This window comes from Schistocerca piceifrons, chromosome 10 (assembly GCF_021461385.2).
Source record: "Schistocerca piceifrons isolate TAMUIC-IGC-003096 chromosome 10, iqSchPice1.1, whole genome shotgun sequence".
Lineage (NCBI taxonomy): Eukaryota > Metazoa > Arthropoda > Insecta > Orthoptera > Acrididae > Schistocerca > Schistocerca piceifrons.
The window spans coordinates 5,506,416-5,526,108 of NC_060147.1; the positions used below are offsets into that span (position 1 = coordinate 5,506,416).

General features: G+C 46.3%; 1 protein-coding gene across 1 annotated transcript in view; it reads right to left on the bottom strand.

Moving 5' to 3' along the window:
* The window catches only part of LOC124718885 (aminopeptidase Ey-like), a 209,084-nt gene that overhangs the window by 139,179 nt on the left and 50,212 nt on the right, over positions 1-19,693 (bottom strand). The window contains exon 4 of the mRNA XM_047244525.1: positions 16,911-17,066. Within this exon, the coding sequence (XP_047100481.1) occupies positions 16,911-17,066 (156 nt within the window). The remainder of the gene's footprint in view (positions 1-16,910; positions 17,067-19,693) is intronic.

The window sequence follows — 19,693 nt, forward strand, 5'->3', positions numbered from 1 at the left end:
CGTTACACAGTCAATACAAGCAGATTATTTCGTCTTTTGCTTTTTAACCAGGAAATCGGCATTTTGAAATACACTCCTGGAAATGGAAAAAAGAACACATTGACACCGGTGTGTCAGACCCACGATACTTGCTCCGGACACTACGAGAGGGCTGTACAAGCAATGATCACACGCACGGCACAGCGGACACACCAGGAACCGCGGTGTTGGCCGTCGAATGGCGCTAGCTGCGCAGCATTTGTGCACCGCCGCCGTCAGTGTCAGCCAGTTTGCCGTGGCACACGGAGCTCCATCGCAGTCTTTAACACTGGTAGCATGCCGCGACAGCGGGGACGTGAACCGTATGTGCAGTTGACGGACTTTGAGCGAGGGCGTATAGTGGGCATGCGGGAGGCCGGGTGGACGTACCGCCGAATTGCTCAACACGTGGGGCGTGAGGTCTCCACAGTACATCGATGTTGTCGCCAGTGGTCGGCGGAAGGTGCACGTGCCCGTCGACCTGGGACCGGACCGCAGCGACGCACGGATGCACGCCAAGACCGTAGGATCCTACGCAGTGCCGTAGGGGACCGCACCGCCACTTCCCAGCAAATTAGGGACACTGTTGCTCCTGGGGTATCAGCGAGGACCATTCGCAACCGTCTCCATGAAGCTGGGCTACGGTCCCGCACACCGTTAGGCCGTCTTCCGCTCACGCCCCAACATCGTGCAGCCCGCCTCCAGTGGTGTCGCGACAGGCGTGAATGGAGGGACGAATGGAGACGTGTCGTCTTCAGCGATGAGAGTCGCTTCTGCCTTGGTGCCAATGATGGTCGTATGCGTGTTTGGCGCCGTGCAGGTGAGCGCCACAATCAGGACTGCATACGACCGAGGCACACAGGGCCAACACCCGGCACCATGGTGTGGGGAGCGATCTCCTACACTGGCCGTACACCACTGGTGATCGTCGAGGGGACACTGAATAGTGCACGGTACATCCAAACCGTCATCGAACCCATCGTTCTACCATTCCTAGACCGGCAAGGGAACTTGCTGTTCCAACAGGACAATGCACGTCCGCATGTATCCCGTGCCACCCAACGTGCTCTAGAAGGTGTAAGTCAACTACCCTGGCCAGCAAGATCTCCGGATCTGTCCCCCATTGAGCATGTTTGGGACTGGATGAAGCGTCGTCTCACGCGGTCTTCACGTCCAGCACGAACGCTGGTCCAACTGAGGCGCCAGGTGGAAATGGCATGGCAAGCCGTTCCACAGGACTACATCCAGCATCTCTATGATCGTCTCCATGGGAGAATAGCAGCCTGCATTGCTGCGAAAGTTGGATATACACTGTACTAGTGCCGACATTGTGCATGCTCTGTTGCCTGTGTCTATGTGCCTGTGGTTCTGTCAGTGTGATCATGTGATGTATCTGACCCCAGGAATGTGTCAATAAAGTTTCCCCTTCCTGGGACAATGAATTCACGGTGTTCTTATTTCAATTTCCAGGAGTGTATTTCAATATAATAACGAGTAAAGATAACTAAATTCACATTCAAAAAAGTTCCGAGTAGAAAAGGAATGACATAAAAACATGAGACCAAATGAAAAATTTATACGATGGTTAAAATGAAGTGACAAAGGAATAGAAACAAAAAAAATTACATTTACCGAATTAACGGAATAAATCAAAGTCCCAAGGTCGGGGCCCCATCTCGCAAGTCATGGGGCAGGAGGAGGGGGAGGAGTAGCACCAAGTTAGGGCTCCCACCTATGGTTCCAGGAGAAGCCCGGCCAACGGTCTCGAAGGCGGAAGAGGAACGTCGCTTCCCAACGGCATAGAGAGCGGAAGAGCCACTGAACCATATCAGGTAGCGGCGGTACTCCACGTTAGGGGCGGCTACCAAAGGTGTCTGTGCCCCCATGTCAGGGGCGGCCTGAACACATCTTCTGCGGCTAACAACTTCAGTCGTATAACTGGACGGACACGAGCCGTCCCATAAAAAAAAAAAAAAATAGCTCATGGAATGGATCGCACTATGGAATCGAGATTACCCCAGGGGGACAATCCCCAGTTGACCAAGGTCGACGCAAGCAGGCATTCGGATTCTGGGGGACCTGCCAAAAAGTCCATAAGGGAAGAGTCGGAGCTCCCAAGAACCTCAAAGAGCATTAAAACTAAAAAGACTTTCAGAATTGGAACCATAAATGTACAGATAATGATTAAGACTGGGCCAGCCTGAGTGGCCGAGCGGTTCTAGGTGCTACAGTCTGGAACCTCGCGACCGCTACGGTCGCAGGTTTGAATTCTGCCCCGGGCATGGATGTGTGTAATGTCCTTACGTTAGTTAGGTTTAAGTAGTTCTAAGTTCTCAGAGCCATTTGAACCATTTGATTAAGACTGGTAAACTTAAACAGGTAATAGATGAGATGAATGAGAGTAGTATTGGAATATTAGCGATGCAAGAAACAAGATACACTGACGAAGCCACAGTGGAGTCAGAAGGCTTCATAATACTGAAGGGGAAACCAGGAGTTAGAGTGGGAAAGGAAAGATATGCACCTAGACGCTTTGGTACGGGCTTCGTAGTAGACAAGAGATACGAGGATGGCATAACTGAAATGAAGAGCAGGTCAGAAAGGATATCAACACTGACATTTCAAGCACGGAACAAAAAGTATGCAATAATAAATGGACATGCACCTACAAATGACAAGAAGAGGAAAGACAAGAAAGTTGCAGACAGTTTCTGGGAGGAGCTAGATGATACATTGAAAAACATACCATACAGACATGTAAAGATACTCGTAGGAGATTATAGTGCACAGATTGGAAGAGAGAAGCAACATAAAGGAATAGTGGGTGAGTACCATGCACACCAGCGGACAAACAAAAATGGAGAAAGACTAACTGAATTGTGTCGAGAACACAAAATGAGATTGATCACAACACACTTCAGGGCCAAACCGTGTAAGAAAAAGACCTGGCCAAACCCATGCACCCGCCTTGGGGAATTCCAAATTGACCACATAGCAATCACCTGGACAAACGCTAAAGACATTATGAACCCAAAGGTCAAGAAGAACACAAGAATAGAATAGAATCACTATCTTCCAAAAGTTAAGTGCCTTTGCACTCCTAACAGGCACAGACTGCCACAGGCGAATAGAAGAACAGAAAACATAAAGGTAGACAGAGACAAATTAAGTCACAATCTATCCAGATATGAGGAAGAAATTGAATCATTCAATCAATGGAACGACATGAAGCGAAATATGGAGAAACAGGCTGAACTATGGGGAAAGGAAGAAAAGAAACGGACGCACTGGTGATGGAACAAGGAATGTGAGGAAGCGGTAGAGACTCGCAGGAAAGCCAGGAGAGACTGGAACAGTAAGATGGACCAGAAGACAGAAGATGAAGCAGGAACTGGACGAGATTGAGACCAACTTCAGGAAAAACAACAGCAGACACTTTTTTGGAAAATTCAAAAAGAGTCTGATTGGAGACAAGGGTAGAGAACTGTTTATAAGAGATAAGAAAGGGGAGCTGGCTGTCAGTGCGAAGGAGAACTGTCGGATTTCTGCAGAGCACTTTCACGACCTGCTGAACTGTGAACCACCTGAAGAAGAGCTGGAACTGGGGACCGACACAGAAGAGAAAGAGCCCCGCCCTCCAACCAGGGATGAAGGCACACATGGCATAAGCGATCTGAAGAATAATAAAGCAACTGGAGAAGATGGTATAGCAGTCGAGATGATAGTGGGGAGGCAACAAAGCAATAGACAACATGACCAACATAATGCACCAGATCTGGAGAACAAAGAAATTGCCAGAAGGATGGAAGAATGCAATTGTAGTACCAATACACAAGAAGGGGGACAAGAGAGATGCAAACAACTACAGAGGAATATCGCTACTAGAGGTCGGATACAAGGTGCTGTCAAAACTAATGCTCAAGAGACTAGAAGAACAGGTAGAAAGTACAGTTGGCGACTACCAAGCTGGATTCAGGAAGGGAAGAGGTTGTATAGAACAGATTTATCCTGAAGCAACTGATAGAACATAGGGCCTTAAAAAACAAGAAGACAGTAATAACGTTCGTGAACTTCACAAAGGCATATGAGTCCATCGACAGACAGACTCTTGTTAGGATCCAGTAGAACAGAGGACTTGATGGAACTAAACAAAGAACTCATAAAAGAAATTCTGACAGACACAAAAGCAAGGGTGAGATTCAGAGGAGCACTGTCAGAAGAATTTGAGATCAAGACTGGTGTTAAACATGGAGATAGATTGTCACCATTGTTGTTCAATATAGCACTGGACGAAGTGATCAGGCAGTGGAGAGCAGTAAACGCGGAAATGGAAATACCAAAAACCCATGTGGGGGACAAAAAGGACGACAGGGCTCAAGTAGACTTTGCAGACGACATAGCAATAGTAATTGAGATGGAAGAAGATGCAAAGACACAACTCGACAACTTGAATAAGGTAGCCAGAAAGGTGGGACTGAGGATCGCCTATAACGAGACAAAGACATTAAATAGCACTGCAAACTGGGAAACACCAGAAGGCACTGTGAAAATGGTCGGGTTGGGTTGTTTTGGGGGAAGAGACCAAACTGTGAAGTCATCGGTCTCATCGGTTTTAGGGAAGGACGGGAAGGAAGTCGGGCGTGCCCTTTCAAAGGAACTATCCCAGCATTAGCCTGGAGCGCTTTAGGGAAATCACGGAAAACCTAAATCAGGATGGCCGGACGCGGGATTGAACCGTCGTCCTCCCGAATGCGAGTCCAGTGTCTAACCACTGCGCCACCTCGCTCGGTGTGCAAATGGTGGACAAATTTAAATACCTCGGAGAATTTAGAACAGGAAGGAACAGGAGCAAGGAGGGAATAACAGAGAGGATAAAGAAGATGAGGTCAGCCTTTTGTATGACGAGAGAGATATACAATAAATAGAATATATCCACAGAGGCAAAGATAAGCCACTACAAGGCAACGGTGAGGAATGCAGTATTAAATGCTGCTGAGACGATGACACTAGGAAGAAATGGGGCAGAACAACTAGAGAAAGATGAGAGAAAAAAATTGAGAAAAATACTAGGTCCTGAAAGAGGTGGAGAGAGGTGGATGCAAAGACCTAAGGAACAATATCTGGGGAAATCAGACTCAAAAGGGCAAGGTTTGCTGGACATGTAGTTAGGATGAGTATGCACAGAATGACGAAGAGAATGTGGGAAACGACAGGGAGGACAAGGGGAAAGACAGGAACCAAGTGGGTTGTTGAACTTCGGAGGGAGTGGTTGGAATTGGGGATCGAGGTCGAAGGAAAGGAAAATTGGAGGAACAAATATACACCGACCAATATGTCGGAGATCAACGACAGAGAGGAATACAGGAAAAGATTAGTGTGTCACCACTGGAGCCGACAGAAGAAACGGAAACTGAAGATCTCGGAAGAAGAGTGGGAGAGAAGAAGAGAAAGAATGAAGAGGTTCTGGGAGAAGAAGAGGAAAATGCAGCCCTGGAAGGGGCTACCCGTGGTCCTACAGGAGCCGTAACGCAGGAAGAAGAAGAAGAAGAAGAAGAATGATCAAAGCCACATAAAGATTTAAAAATAAAAAAAGTTAAAGCATAGAACTGGATTCACAGCGATAGCTTTCTACTCGTGAAGGCCACACCCAATCCATTACACCAAGCATGCAATCTGCGGTGTACAACTATTTAACGCAACTAAGCGCCACGCAAGATGCCGAATTTTTGTTTTCGTCGATTACTCGCAAACGGGAGCCAAACGGGGTGAATGGCTACACGTATGCATCGTGGTTTTAATGCTGTGAATGTCTTCACCAATTAGCGCTTGCGCATCAGTTTCGTGGCGTTTGCACCGAGAGCCGGCCGCGGTGGTAGTGCGGTTCTAGGTGCTTCAGTCTGGAACAGCGTGACCGCTACGGTCGCAGGTTCGAATCCTGCCTCGGGCATGGATGTGTGTGATGTCCTTAGGTTAGTTAGGTTTAAGTAGTTCTAAGTTCTAGGGGACTGATGACCACAGCAGTTAAGTCCCATAGTGCTCAGAGGCATTTGAACCATTCGAGAGGCTGGAACCAATGGAGAAGCTGTCAGCCAGCTCCAGGGTGAGGCGTTTGTGTGGCGAATTTGTACAGAGAACGTTTGTAGTTCGGACGACGAGTTGATCGACAAGTTGTCAGAGAAGTACTGGTCCCCCAGCACGGATAGCGACTGCAGATACCACAGGGAAAACCTGACTCGCCGGCTATGGGACAGGGTTTGAAAGAGGCCTACTCTGACAGACTGTACTCGACACAGCCGTCCCGTCCCGACCCAGTGATCTGAGCAGGGCTACTGTTGCGATATACAGGGCGACAGTTACTGAAATATACGAAAAACGTAAATTAGTTACAAACTACGGGGTGCACAAACATTATTCAACATGTAAACGCCACTACAGATATTCTAGTTTAGGTTATGACATGTTTGATATGCCTGCCATCATGGGTGATGATGTCGCGCATGTGAATAGGGAAATTCTGCACGACCCGCTCAAGTGCCGGATCATCGATGCTGTCGGTGGCCTCCCGAATGGCTGTTTCCAGCTCAGCAATGCTTTTGGGGTTATTGCTGTACACCTTGTCTTTATATTAGCCCCATAAGAAGCGGTCGAGTGTGGAGAATACGTCGGCCAATCGAGGCCCATGCCAGTGGCCTCTGGGAACCCCGGAGCCACAGTGCGGTCTCCAGAGCGCTTCTCCAGAACATCAAACACTCTCCTGCTTCGAACTCCGTCTTGCATGAACCACATTCCGTCGAAATCTGGCTCACTTTGCGTAACGGGGATGAAATCATCTTCCAAAACCTTCAGTAGTCACCGTGCCATCGACGAATATCGCACCGATTGTTACGTGACTGGACACTGTACACCACACAGTCACCTGTTGAGGATGAAGAGACTTCTCGATAGCGACATGCGGATTGTCAGTCCCCCAATGCGCCAATTTTGCTTATTGACGAACCAATCCAAATGTAACAATACGTGCACCACATCCTGCGGCCAACTGCGCAGTTTGAACGTCCTCGGGCAAACAGCTCTGTACTACTACTACTACTACTACTACTACTACTACTAGGTGATCAGGCCCAGTGGACTGCACGCATCTACAAGTTTCCTCCTCCACTGCATTCTCTCCATTGCTGCTATCCGCCATCCGTTCACATCTATTGACACTTGGTTTAAATCTTCAAGGAGTCCATCCCTCCGACGCTTCTCGGGTCTCCCTGGCGGTCTCTTTCCTGTAGGTGTGAAATCCAGGAGCTTCCGAGGCCATCTGTCATCCTGCATCCGGGCCACATGGCCGGCCCACTGCATTCGTTTGGCTTTGACAGCTCCTGCTATGTTGGGCTGCCGGTATGGTTCCTCGAGGTCTCGGTTGCATGTGATCCTCCATTCCCCTGTATCTGCATCCAGAACCGGACCGGAGATCTTCCGAAGCACTTTCCTCCCAAAAACGAGGAGCTTATGGAAGTCCTGTTTCCGGATACTCCATATCTCACACCCATATAGAACAACATGCTGGATCAGGATTTTGTACAGCCGAATCTTGAACTATCTGGAGAGATATTTGGACCGAAGCAGTTGTGCTACGCTGTGGTAAGATTGGTTTCCTGCTTGTATTCTGGCATTGATCTCTGCTTCACATGACGAGTTCTCAGTGAAAAGTGCCGCTACGTATTTGAATTCTTGCACTGTGGATGACATCGCAAGTTCACTGAGGCTTTTTGCGGATGATGCTCTGGTATATCGAGACGTTGTAACAATGGAAAATTGTACTGAAATGCAGGAGGATCTGCAGCGAATTGACGCATGGTGCAGGGAATGGCAATTCAATCTCAATGTAGAAAACTGTAATGTGCTGCGAATACACAGAAAGATAGATCCCTTATCATTTAGCTACAAAATAGCATGTCAGCAACTGGAATCAGTTAATTCCATAAATTATCTGGCAGTACGCATTAGGAGTGATTCAAAATGGAATGATCATGTAAAGTTAATCGTCGGTAAAGCAGATGCCAGACTGAGATTCATTGGAAGAATCCTAAGGAAATGCAATCCGAAAACAAAGGAAATAGGTTACAGTACGCTTGTTCGCCCACTGCTTGAATACTGCTCAGCAGTGTGGGATCCGTACCAGATAGGGTTGATAAAAGAGAGAGAGAAAACAACGGAGAGCAGCGCGCTTCGTTACAGGATCATTTAGTAATCGAGAAAGCGTTACGGAGATGATAGATAAACTCCAGTGGAAGACTCTGCAGGAGAGACGCTCAGCAGCTCGGTACGGCTTTTGTTGAAGTTTCGAGAACATACCTACACCGAAGAGTCAAGTAGTATGTTGCTCCCTCCTACGTATATCTCGCGAAGAGACCATGAGGATAAAATCAGAGAGATTAGAGCCCACACAGAAGGATACCGACAATCCTTCTTTCCACGTACAATACGAGACTGGAATAGAAGGGAGAACCGATAGAGGTACTCAAGGTACCATCCGCCACACACCGTCAGGTGGCGTACGGAGTATGGATGTAGACGTAGATCTCATCTCGTCCTGCTGCCTCTCCACTACTAAGTGATTGCTGTTGCTTTTCAGTCCCGCGAACACTTATCTCAATATTCGCCACTTCGGTCCTCGTAAGACGACTGAATAGGCGGACCGTATTACGATCTTCCACCGTGAAACAATTTCGGAAGACCGAATTCAGTATTTCAGCCTTGTCTCTGTTATCTTCCTAGTCGATGCCCGAGTGACTGAATAGGTGGCTGCGATCGGGTTATGCATTTTACGCAAGACCAAAACCTCTCTGGGATTTTAGTGAGATCGGTCGGCACAATTTTACTTTCAAAGTCATTGAAAGCTTCTCTTATTGCTATCCTTACGCTCATTTTCGTTTCGTTCAGCTTCTTTTTTTCAGGTAGGTTTTAACTTCTTTTCAGTCTGTGATGAAGCAACCTCTCCCGCCCCATAAAACATTCCTCGGAGCATGCGGCGCGGAAAGTTACTTTTTACCGTCCTGCCAATGTCCCGCAATGTTCATTTGTCTAGTTAAAAGCTGTAGTAGAAAATACTAGACCACTACTGTCTACTGCAGGTCGCAACATACATAGAGATGTGGCTAGTATTGAAATAAAAGTTTTAACTTGGCAATGTAAATTTTCAGGTGTATTTTTACGATAAAGATCACATTTGATACTGCCAAGTCCGTACTAAGTGGCTACACAATGTAAAGCTCCCACGCACACCACAATCACACACGTAGCCAGTTTATGGTATTTACAGCCATTACCGAAGTTAAGAGTTCACCGGATCGTTTAGTTATGAAAATGCTCGCTCAAATGTTGTGCACTCTGCTCTACACGTAACACCTGTTCCAGTCTCAGATCGCACAACACGCCACGCGGTTTTAACTAACAGTCAAAAGCAATAATTTTGATATTCCGTCCGAAATTCCACACGACTTCCACTATACCGCTCACTTAAATACGCTTTGTACTATTTCGCGAACTCGTAATTAGCATTTTTCCGCGATTTTACAGTACTTTTGTCGGAGCTGCTTTCAATGACATGTTACTAATTCGAACCCTCAGCCGCGACCCCCCTAGATCACACCAAAGGCTTTGTTCCCAGCATAGGCCGGTATTACAGTATCAAATTTCTTTGTCAAAGATTTGATCAAAGATGTGATATAATATTCCGTCAAATATATTTGACAAAGATCTTTGACGCAGCGCTAGAAGGGGTATTACACTTTCATCAAAGTTTTCGTCAAAGTTCAAGATGGCCGACAACAACTTGTTATTAACCGCAGCAGTTGCACGTACCGCAATTGCATTGTGTGCACATGCGGAAAAGAAGTGGGGGAAAAAAAGAGAACCATACATACGAGGTTGACAGTCTTAAATTCCTGGGATTACAACTTGATAATAAATTCAGTTGGGAGGAGCACACCACAGAACTGCAGAAACGCCTTAACAAATCTGTATTTGCAATTCGAGTGTTAGCAGACATAGGCAACATAAAAATGAAAAAGCTTGCATACTTTGCCTACTTTCATTCCATAATGTCATATGGTATAATATTTTGGGGTAACTCTTCGAGTCAAACAAAAGTTTTCAGAGTGCAAAAGCGTGTAATACGTATTATTTGTGGAGTAAATTCACGGACGTCCTGCAGAAACCTCTTCAAAGAACTGGGTATACTAACTACTGCCTCTCAGTATATTTACTCCTTAATGAAATTTGTCCTAAATAATATATCTCTTTTTCCAACAAACAACTCAGTTCATACTCGTACATACAATACCAGGAACAAAAATGATCTGCACAAGGACTTAAAAGCACTTACTTCAGTTCAAAAAGAGGTCCACTTCTCAGAAACACTCATCTTCAATAGTTTGCCAGCAAACATAAAAAATTTAGTTACAAATAAAGATCAGTTTAAAAGGAGCCAGAACGACTTACTAGTGGCCAACTCCTTCTACTCCATTGACGAAACTTTTAGTAGAAACAAATGACGTATTGTATTTATTCATACTGTTAGTATTGTTATTTCAGCTTTAAAAAAATGACATGTTCCACATCTACGAGGATCTCCTCGGCACGGATCTATGGAACGAAAAACTAATCTAATCTGGGTGAAGCCGTGGGTTTTACGACGACACGATAAAAGCATTCAACAAAACTTGTTACGTGAGCTTACAGTGGAGGACGTCAAGTCGTACATCAATTACTTAAGAATGGATGAGCATACATTTCTGTACGTGCTCAGTGAAGTGTATCCTCATATCACAAAGCACAATATTCACTTAAGAACTGCTACATCTGCAGAAGACAGGCTCACTGTAACACTCCGATTCCTTGCTACGGGAGAGTGTTATGTTATGTTATGTTAGGTCAGGTCAGGTCAGGTTAGGTCTCCAATCTTCTTATTTTATTTTTGTATTCAGAGTGCCTCACGTTGTAAAGCACCTCATCAGCTTCATACATCTCTATTAATTTTGTAGTTGTCGGCACACACCAATTGTTTTTACCGGCAATGTTTAAAAAAAAACGCTACAAAAGACAGAACGCTGCAGCGATGCTAGCGCTCCACGTGCTAACATAGCATGTCACATTGCAGCGAACAGAAGACAAGCGATTTCTTTGATCAAATCTACAGCGAGGCCCTAGATTTGATCAAATATTGGACGACAAAGTTCCTACTACACCATCAAATATCTTTAACAAAGATTTTGGACAAAGATATTTCACAAAGAAATTTGATAGTGTAATACCGGAAATAGATTGGCGCGAGCCTGCATTTTTCTGATTGGCCGATATCACAAACAGCAAATCAGGTTGGAGCATTATCCCGCGCTAACCCGCGATTTACTTCAATGACCAATCATAGTAAAACATTTCTTTCTATGTCAATTGCTAAATAAATAAATTTAGAAAAGAATGAAACATAAAATTACTCCTTCCGAAATTACCGATTAATTTGTGTTCTACTCACGATTTATTAGTACCATAAACTGACTGCAGATTTATTTATAGTAAATCCCCTGTATAGTTTAACTGGTACTTCGTGTATAAACAAAACAATTTTCATTTACTTCTGTTCTTCTTCACTCATACAGCACTCAGACTGCTAATTACTACACACACAAAACAATTATAATTATGCAAATACATTAAATATTAGTCAAACATAATTGTTTTGACTACGACTGCTATCACTGTCCGTCAACTGCTGACCTCTGCCGCCTACTAGTACAACTACGTGCAGCTCTGTAACTCAGGTCCATGTCAGCTGGTGACATCTGTCGGTGACTCACGCCTATAACGATATCGTCCTAACAGGTGACAGGAGCGATGCGATGGCGCTACGCCTCAAGCATACGGGCGGATAGCTATTGAACTACACGAAATGTAATCGTCGTAACTTCCGAACGGATTGCGTTAACACGTTCAAACTGCTCGGTTGACCGCGGGGCTCGATCGGAATTAGTATGCGCTCTAAATTGGGTGGCTCCGTCAATAAGTAAAATTGGCGCATTAGGAGACTGACAATCCGCATTTCGCGATCGAGAAGTGTCTTCACCCTCAATTGGTGACTGTGTCGTGTGCAATGTCCAGTCACGGAATAACCCGTCGGATATTCCTCGATGGCACGGTGACTACCGAACGGTAAGTGAAGGTTCTGGAAGATGGTTTCGTCCCTGTTATCCGAAGTGACCCTGATTCCGACAGTTCGTGCAATATGGAGCTCGACCTCATCGAAGCAGGAGAGTGTTTGATGTGCTGGAGGAGCACTTTGGGGACCACCTTCTGGTTCTGGGGTACCCAGAGGTCATTGGCACGGGCCTCGATTGGCCGCCATATTCTCCGGATCTGAACACGCGCGACTCCTATTTGTGGGGCTGTATTAAATACGAGATGTACCGCAATAGCCACAAAACCATTGCTGAGTGGAAAACAGTCATTCAGGAGGTCACTGACAGCATCGATGTTCCGACACCTCAGCGGGTCGTGCAAAATTTCGCTATTCGGCCGCGCTACATCATCGCCAATGATGGCAGGGATATCGAAGATGTCATAACCTAAACCAGAATATCTGTAGTTGAATAAAGTGTGTGCACGTCGTACATTGTAACTAATTTACGTTTCTTTTCATGTCTAAGGGATACTGAACGATGCTTTTCATTTCATAACATTCAACTTGAACGATGTTCTGTATATGGACGTATAGTAATTCATTGATAACATGGGTAGGTGAAATCAAATATTAAGTGACTATATCTAAAGGTTTTTAATCTTCCTTTTTCAACAGTCTGTTACCGTAGTGTAGAAAATTTTGCAGACGAATTGTGGTGACGATGCTACACGGTTGCCATGTGTTAATGCCGTCGGTTTTCAAGCTGACCTCGAGGGGGTCCAATGCACGGTACTGATGCCCAAGAGAGATGGAAACGTACTGTGTGTTACGGGAAGTGAAGTGAATAAAGATGGAGTCACCGCGAAGACAATTGATGGCGCCTGCTCTCTGCGACAGCTTGACGTACCAGCTGTGCTGAGTGAAGGCAAAGAGCAACACTTGCTGACTGCTCAGGTTAGACCACAGTGGCGCTCTCTGGTCGTGACTTTCCCGGCAGATGTTACACTGCTTGCTTCCTTTCTCTTTTGGTAGTGAATCCATTATTTCAATTCCATGCCACGGTGTATCGATACAGGCTCACGGGGATGGGACCAGCTTCTATCCCTTCCACAATGCTCATCACAAACTTTTGCCATCAGACTGTGCTGGTGTGAGCAGAGGCGTTGCTTTACTGCTGGATCGAACCTAGAAAAGGGAACAGAGTGACTGCTTGCCGCGTTTACTGACTTGCTGGATGGCGAAAAGGGGCACTCTTGCAATACAGGACCGTAGGTACGCCAAACCCGACCCTCCTCATGTATTTCATACGGTTTTCATTCTTCCATTTTTTTTCGTAAGGACAAGTACGATGATTGTCACTGCAGAAAATGGAGTGCAATGGTTGCATTAAAGTTCAATTTCTGAATAATGTGACTCAATAAACAAAAGAAATTGTATTCAGTGCACCATGATGTTCATATATTAAATAACTCTAGGACATTTGTGTACCTGTAAGTGGCAGAAATGTAACAAAACTTCTAACACCAGATAATCTAATAAATTGTAAGGTGGCAACGGCATTGCACCTTACATGAGTCCATTTGACGTGACACTTTAGGTTTTCTTGGAGTAATACTCTAAATTACGGTGTAGGAAATTATGTGGAAACGCATCGGCACGCGAGAATTCCGCGATTTTGTAATTATAAGATTTTGCGGAAAGGCAGTACGCGGGACACAGCTCGGCTACCTCCCCGCCTAGCCGCCGAATGCCACGGCCTGACGGTATGAATGGTGAACTGGGGGATTTCTGTAATCCGTTTAGAGAAGCCACAGCGGTCGCCAACCTCTGAAGGACATGCGGCTGCAGGTGTTCAAGTGTTTACCAAAACAGAGCAGTGGATAGCTGGACGGGCTTTCCTGTGCGTGCTCTCGCCTATGACCCACTAATTTTACGTCTTCGAGTAAATCAAGTGGAGCAGGCCAGGAGTTCCGAATAACAAACTTTCAATGCAAGAATTTGTGTTCGCAACGACGGGGAATCTTGCCGGGAAAATCTCGAGTGGTCTGTTGGGAGAAAACTTCCAGTAAACGTGTTATTGGCCACAGCTGTGGTTCTTCCCAGCCGGCGAGGGCGGAGTTTACTTGTGAAATTTTGTAGGAATAAAAGAATTGTGGAAAAGAGTTCTATTCCCAGGCACTGGCAAACTGGGTATTTTGAGAGCTTCTACTGATGTGATTCGCTCGGTAAAAGTTGAGGTGAGAAAACAAAAGGTGAAGAGCGATCTTGCTGGACTCTCGGTAGAGGTCTTCCGTTCTGGGCTCTCGTACTGAGAGGACGTTAGCCAAGTCGTCCCCCATCTTGGTTTTTCGTTCTGAGTGGACGTTAGCCGCGCCAGCTCTTTGCTGGCGGGAAGATGGTTGCAAATAGAGAAGTTTATGGACACAGCGGTCTGTTGTCCGAGTAGTGTAGGAGTGTACTTTCAGAGAAGCCACACGCCGACCGCACGGCCGCGCCGTCGGAGACCGTCGCTACAATAAGAATGTTACGGTGAGATGGCTCCCGCTTCGGCCTGTGTTAGGCGTAACGTTAGATAGTTGGATCACGTGCAGTTGCTGTTTCCACAGAGGTTTCACGGTACTTTGGGGTGTAGTGGTTCTTCGTATTTTACGTTTTGTGTCGATGTCAGTCGGTCAGCCAAGTTATAAGAGATCGCGTTTTGGACCGATTTTAACACAGTTCACTGCCAATGCCTGTCAGGAGGATAATTTGTAAATTGTTCATTGTGTTTTATTCAGCATTGATCTGAAGGTTATAATAAAATTATTGTGATTCAGTAGAGCCTTTACCTACAGTAGTTGATCCTGAATTCACCCTTTTGCGTTATTTTATTTTGTGTATGTGTTTGATGTCATTGAACACCCTAAGTGTTCATGATCATTCATGTTTGGAAGTAAAAACAGGTGTGATTCGTCGTCAGCGCTACCACCGCAGATTAATGAGGGGTGACAGAGCCACTTTTAAATCTAGCGTTATCCATTTTTGCGTACAGTTCCACTCCCAATTTCTCTGTAAGTTGTTTGTCAGGGGCGAACACACGCAAAAATCTGACAAGCAACAGGTGGGGCGTTAAAAAATAATTATGAAAAGGAAAATTTAGGTTTGAAATGAAAACTGGAGTGGCCACCTACCGTGGTCACGCGGAATGGAATGCCAGTCCCCATCCAGACCGCAGACTTTTGTCCCTTTATCAGTCGTCGCGCAACATGCCGATATGTGGTAGAGCGATATCTGTAGCCGACAAGTCGCGCACGCAGCTGTACCCTCACACAGTAGCCGGAACCCACGCATCAGCGGCAGTGGCCAATTACGAAGCGCGTCGGTGCGCCTCGGTGCCGCGTCCTTGGCCCTGGCCGGAAGCTGTTTGTCAGAGGTCTTTGAGGGGACCTCTGGCAGTCTCGATAGCCAAGGCCGCCAATGGACGCCTGACCAGTGCCGGGGACGCACATTTCGAACACTGACCGAGGAGGACGAGATTGTCGTCGCTATTACTCAGTTGGCGAGAGGAAGATAGTTCGTAATTCTCCAGACTTAGTGCAAGTAGAAAAAAACTAAAAAAAAAAAATCTCCGTCCGAACAGGCCACGTTACCGACCGGCCGCCGTGTCACCCTCAGGCCACAGGCGTCATCGGACAGCGCACCGCTCTCCTAGCCGTACGTCAGTTTACGAGACCGGAGCCGCTACTTTCCAATCGAGTAGCTCCTCAGTTTGCCTCAGGAGAGCTGAGTGCAGCCAACTTACCGACAGCGCTCGGCAGACTGGATGGTCACCAATGCGAGTGCTAGCCCAGCTGTACTCGGACTGTCTGCTAGCTGGACAGGGGCAGGGTGGAGAAGCTGGTGAAGTTGCTTTGGTGGGCCAGCCATGTCAGTGCCCTCGATCTCTTGAAGTGCTGCGGTACCCAGGAAGACCCAACTCACATACCTCACATAGCTACTGTAGAGGACAAGGGGCTATTTTATGGAAATACGGTGCGAAATTGTGATTCAGTGTGTTCCAGTGTGCGATGCGCCAGCCTCACGGCAAAGGGCTGACGAAGGCTGGCCGGCTCGTTATGCAGGCGACACAGTTTTGCAGCAGCCAACAGAACGCAGCATTAGCAGAATTACGCAGGCGCGGGACGCGTGTGGCGCGGTTGCGTTAGCCAACTCGTAGAGAACCTTCTAATAAACACGCCACCACGTAACCGGCGGATTCAGCAGCGGTCTGCACTATTTAAAGGCATCAGAGGTGGGCGTCAGCATTTGGTTCGACCGATTGGGCGTTCGGTCGCTGTCACGTCGTCCTCATCAGTGACGCTGTCCCTGAGGACCGGCCGGTGGAGGGCGTCGCCCGCTGCTGCACCGGCCACTCCCGGCGTCGTCACGAGCTGCCGTGTCTGCAGGAGGCGAGCTGGGCCGGGCCCGGTGCTGCACAGTCGCTGACTGCGTGCATCGGATCGTCTGGGGCTGAGCTACCGGAAAATGTATTGGGAGAACCAACAATAAAGAGGAAGATTGCTAAAAACAGCCAACTTCTTCTACCCAGCCACGCCCTACAACCCCGACCGTGCTACCCGCTCCGGTCATCCTATTACACTACGACTTACCTCTGCCCGACTTAGCCTTTACTTTGTTGGGACTGAGGCAGAGGAGTTACGGAGAGTAGAATACGTGTTTTTTTTTTTGTTTTGACGGTACTCACATCTGCTGCGAGGTGACCAGGGGCATGTTGGAGATGGCGCTGTACTTCCTGTGGTGGGCCAGGCCGATGCTGAAGGTCGCCTTGAAGGCCGGCTCGTCGAAGCACGGGAAGGCGCGCCGTGCGTCGGTCGGTTCGAACTGCGTCACCGCCATCCACCTGCAGCAGTCGACACCACACAATCGGCACAGAACAGACATGGAAACACGGAAGTAAAAGCTACCCTTGCTCCATCACCACCAGCCGACCCTTGCAGTCGTCATCGCACCCTCAGTGCAAACACAAACGTAAACGCTACTCGAAATCCACCACCACCACCAGCCACCTTCCGCAATCGACATCACACCCCTCAGCAAAAAACTTAACACAAGGTTGCCACAAGTTTCCCCAACTGAAATTGCCTACATTTCCCTGATTTATAGACGAGTTTTAGCGTCTTTCCCTAACAAATTTTGAGATCTCAGCAATATGTTAAGCAGCTATGATACAAGAAACAATAGCGCAAACGAGGAAATATCTACAAAAAAAAAAAAAAAAGACTTGCAAGCAAATGATGTTTCCTGATGTGAGCAAATATCTTCAGTACAAACATCAAAATATTTTGTAATGAACTGTTTTTAGATGGAGAAAGCAAGCCATATCGTATGTATTTTTCATTTAGACCACTGATGTTATTTTATTTCAATCAAGCAAAACACACCTGTTGACAAAAATATGCATTTCCTTGGAGTCACTAGACAGATTTAAAACTGCGTGTAGATGTGGTATAGTTCATATCGGAACAACTAAAAGGAGTGTTAATACCCGCCTAACGGAACACAAAAGGAGCTGTAGATTGGGACAAACTGACAAAACAGCTGTAGCGGAACACGTTTTCAAAGACGGTGATCACGAAATAAAATTTAGTGAGACCAACGTGATAGCTAGGACCTCACATTATTATACCCGCATGTATAGAGAAGCTATAGATATCTACAAGCACGAAAATAATTTTAATAAAGAAGAAGAAGGATTAAAACATAGCGTACAAACCACCAGTGACTGACACAATTTTCTTCTTCTTATCGCGCATACTTTTTAACATATAAACTACTTTTGAACTGCCGAAATGTACTGTAACAAATAAACTGTCTATAAAACGCCACACTGTAGAACGTACTTGCGGTGAGACAGTCCCAATTCCTGAAATGCATCACCCATCATCTCTGGCCTGCAGAGGAGCGTCCACGGATAAACCGTGAAAATCCGTCGCATTACGCCACACACGAACAGACCTGGCCTGCGGGCAGGTCAGTGAGACTAGATCCGACGGGCAGGGCCCGCAGATTGGTGGGAACCGAATGGCTTCACATCGGCAGGCCCGATCCGTGTTACAAATACCTGCTGAATCGGCCCGCAGTTTTGGCCTGTCACAGAAATTCACTCGTGTGGCCAGCTATTCGTGAGCCAAAGACAACACGCTGGTTAAATGAGACCATGGTGATCAATCCAGGCAACAGATAACTTGTTCAAATACTCTGAGGACCAATAATAATGAGAACAGCTAGCAACTCACCGTAAAGATGATTGCTGAGCTGCAGACAGCAACATATGAAAACACAGTCACACTGTCATAACCAAATCTTCAGGCACAGCTTTTGCCAGAAAGCGACATCTCTCTCACACACACACACACACACACACACACACACATTCACAGAGTCATACAGTCAGAACTGACGCCCACGTGACCGCCGTCTCCGGTCACAGTGCCTACAGTCTCTGACAATCAGATCCCAACAAACCACTCCTCCAAACTACCTGCCTCTCGTCGGCAGCTGCTACGCTGGCCGCAGCAAGTGTTGGCAGCACTGACTGTAAGCTGAGGGGAGTGGTAGGAAGGGGGCGGGGGCAGTAGGAAAGCAGCCAACTTACTCAGCTGCACCCAGCCAGCGACGATGCGTCACACCTCAGTAAACAAACCAGTTCCACTACTGAGGCAAAAACGAGATATTTCCAGTGTCTTTTCAAATTTACCTGATATTTACCTGATTTTCCTGATGTGTGTGAAATTCTCTGATTTCCAGAACCTGTGGCAACCCTATAACACTCCTCTAGTGACTTATAGGCTAAACATCACCACCACTAAGCATATTATGTTGGGGAATGAAATCATCAAACCTGCACTGCTTTTATAGATTTTGGAAAATTTTCTGCATCTACATCTATATTCTACAAGCCACCTTGTCACCTGTGGCAGAGGGTACTTTGCATACCCCTATGACTTACCTTCTTCCTTTGAAAGGGCACGGCCGACTTCCTTCCCCATCCTTTCCTAATCCGACGAGACCGATGACCTCGCTGTCTGGTCTCCTTCCCCAAGCAACCCAACCCCCAACCCAACTTACCTTCATTCAGTTGTCAGTAGCAAACACATTTTTATTATGCTTTACCGGTTTTGAAAAATTAATTTGTCATTTTTAGAAGCCTAGAAAATTAGGGACATTATAAATCTTCGTAACTTGGCTATACATTTATATGAAGTATAAAACGTCTATTACAGAAACTTACTTAGTTTCTCATCAGAAGTCAATATCTTCTGCATAGAAGCATAATGCCATGGTATGTCCAGAAATGTACCTATCCTGTGATTATTGTAGACACAGATTGACAATTTACAGTAACTTATTCACACATATGTACGTAATGCACTAGCAGCAAGGAACATATATAAAAGCAGACATAAAAATTATATTAAAATATAAAAATATATAACCAATATATAATACATTTAAGAAAACATGACA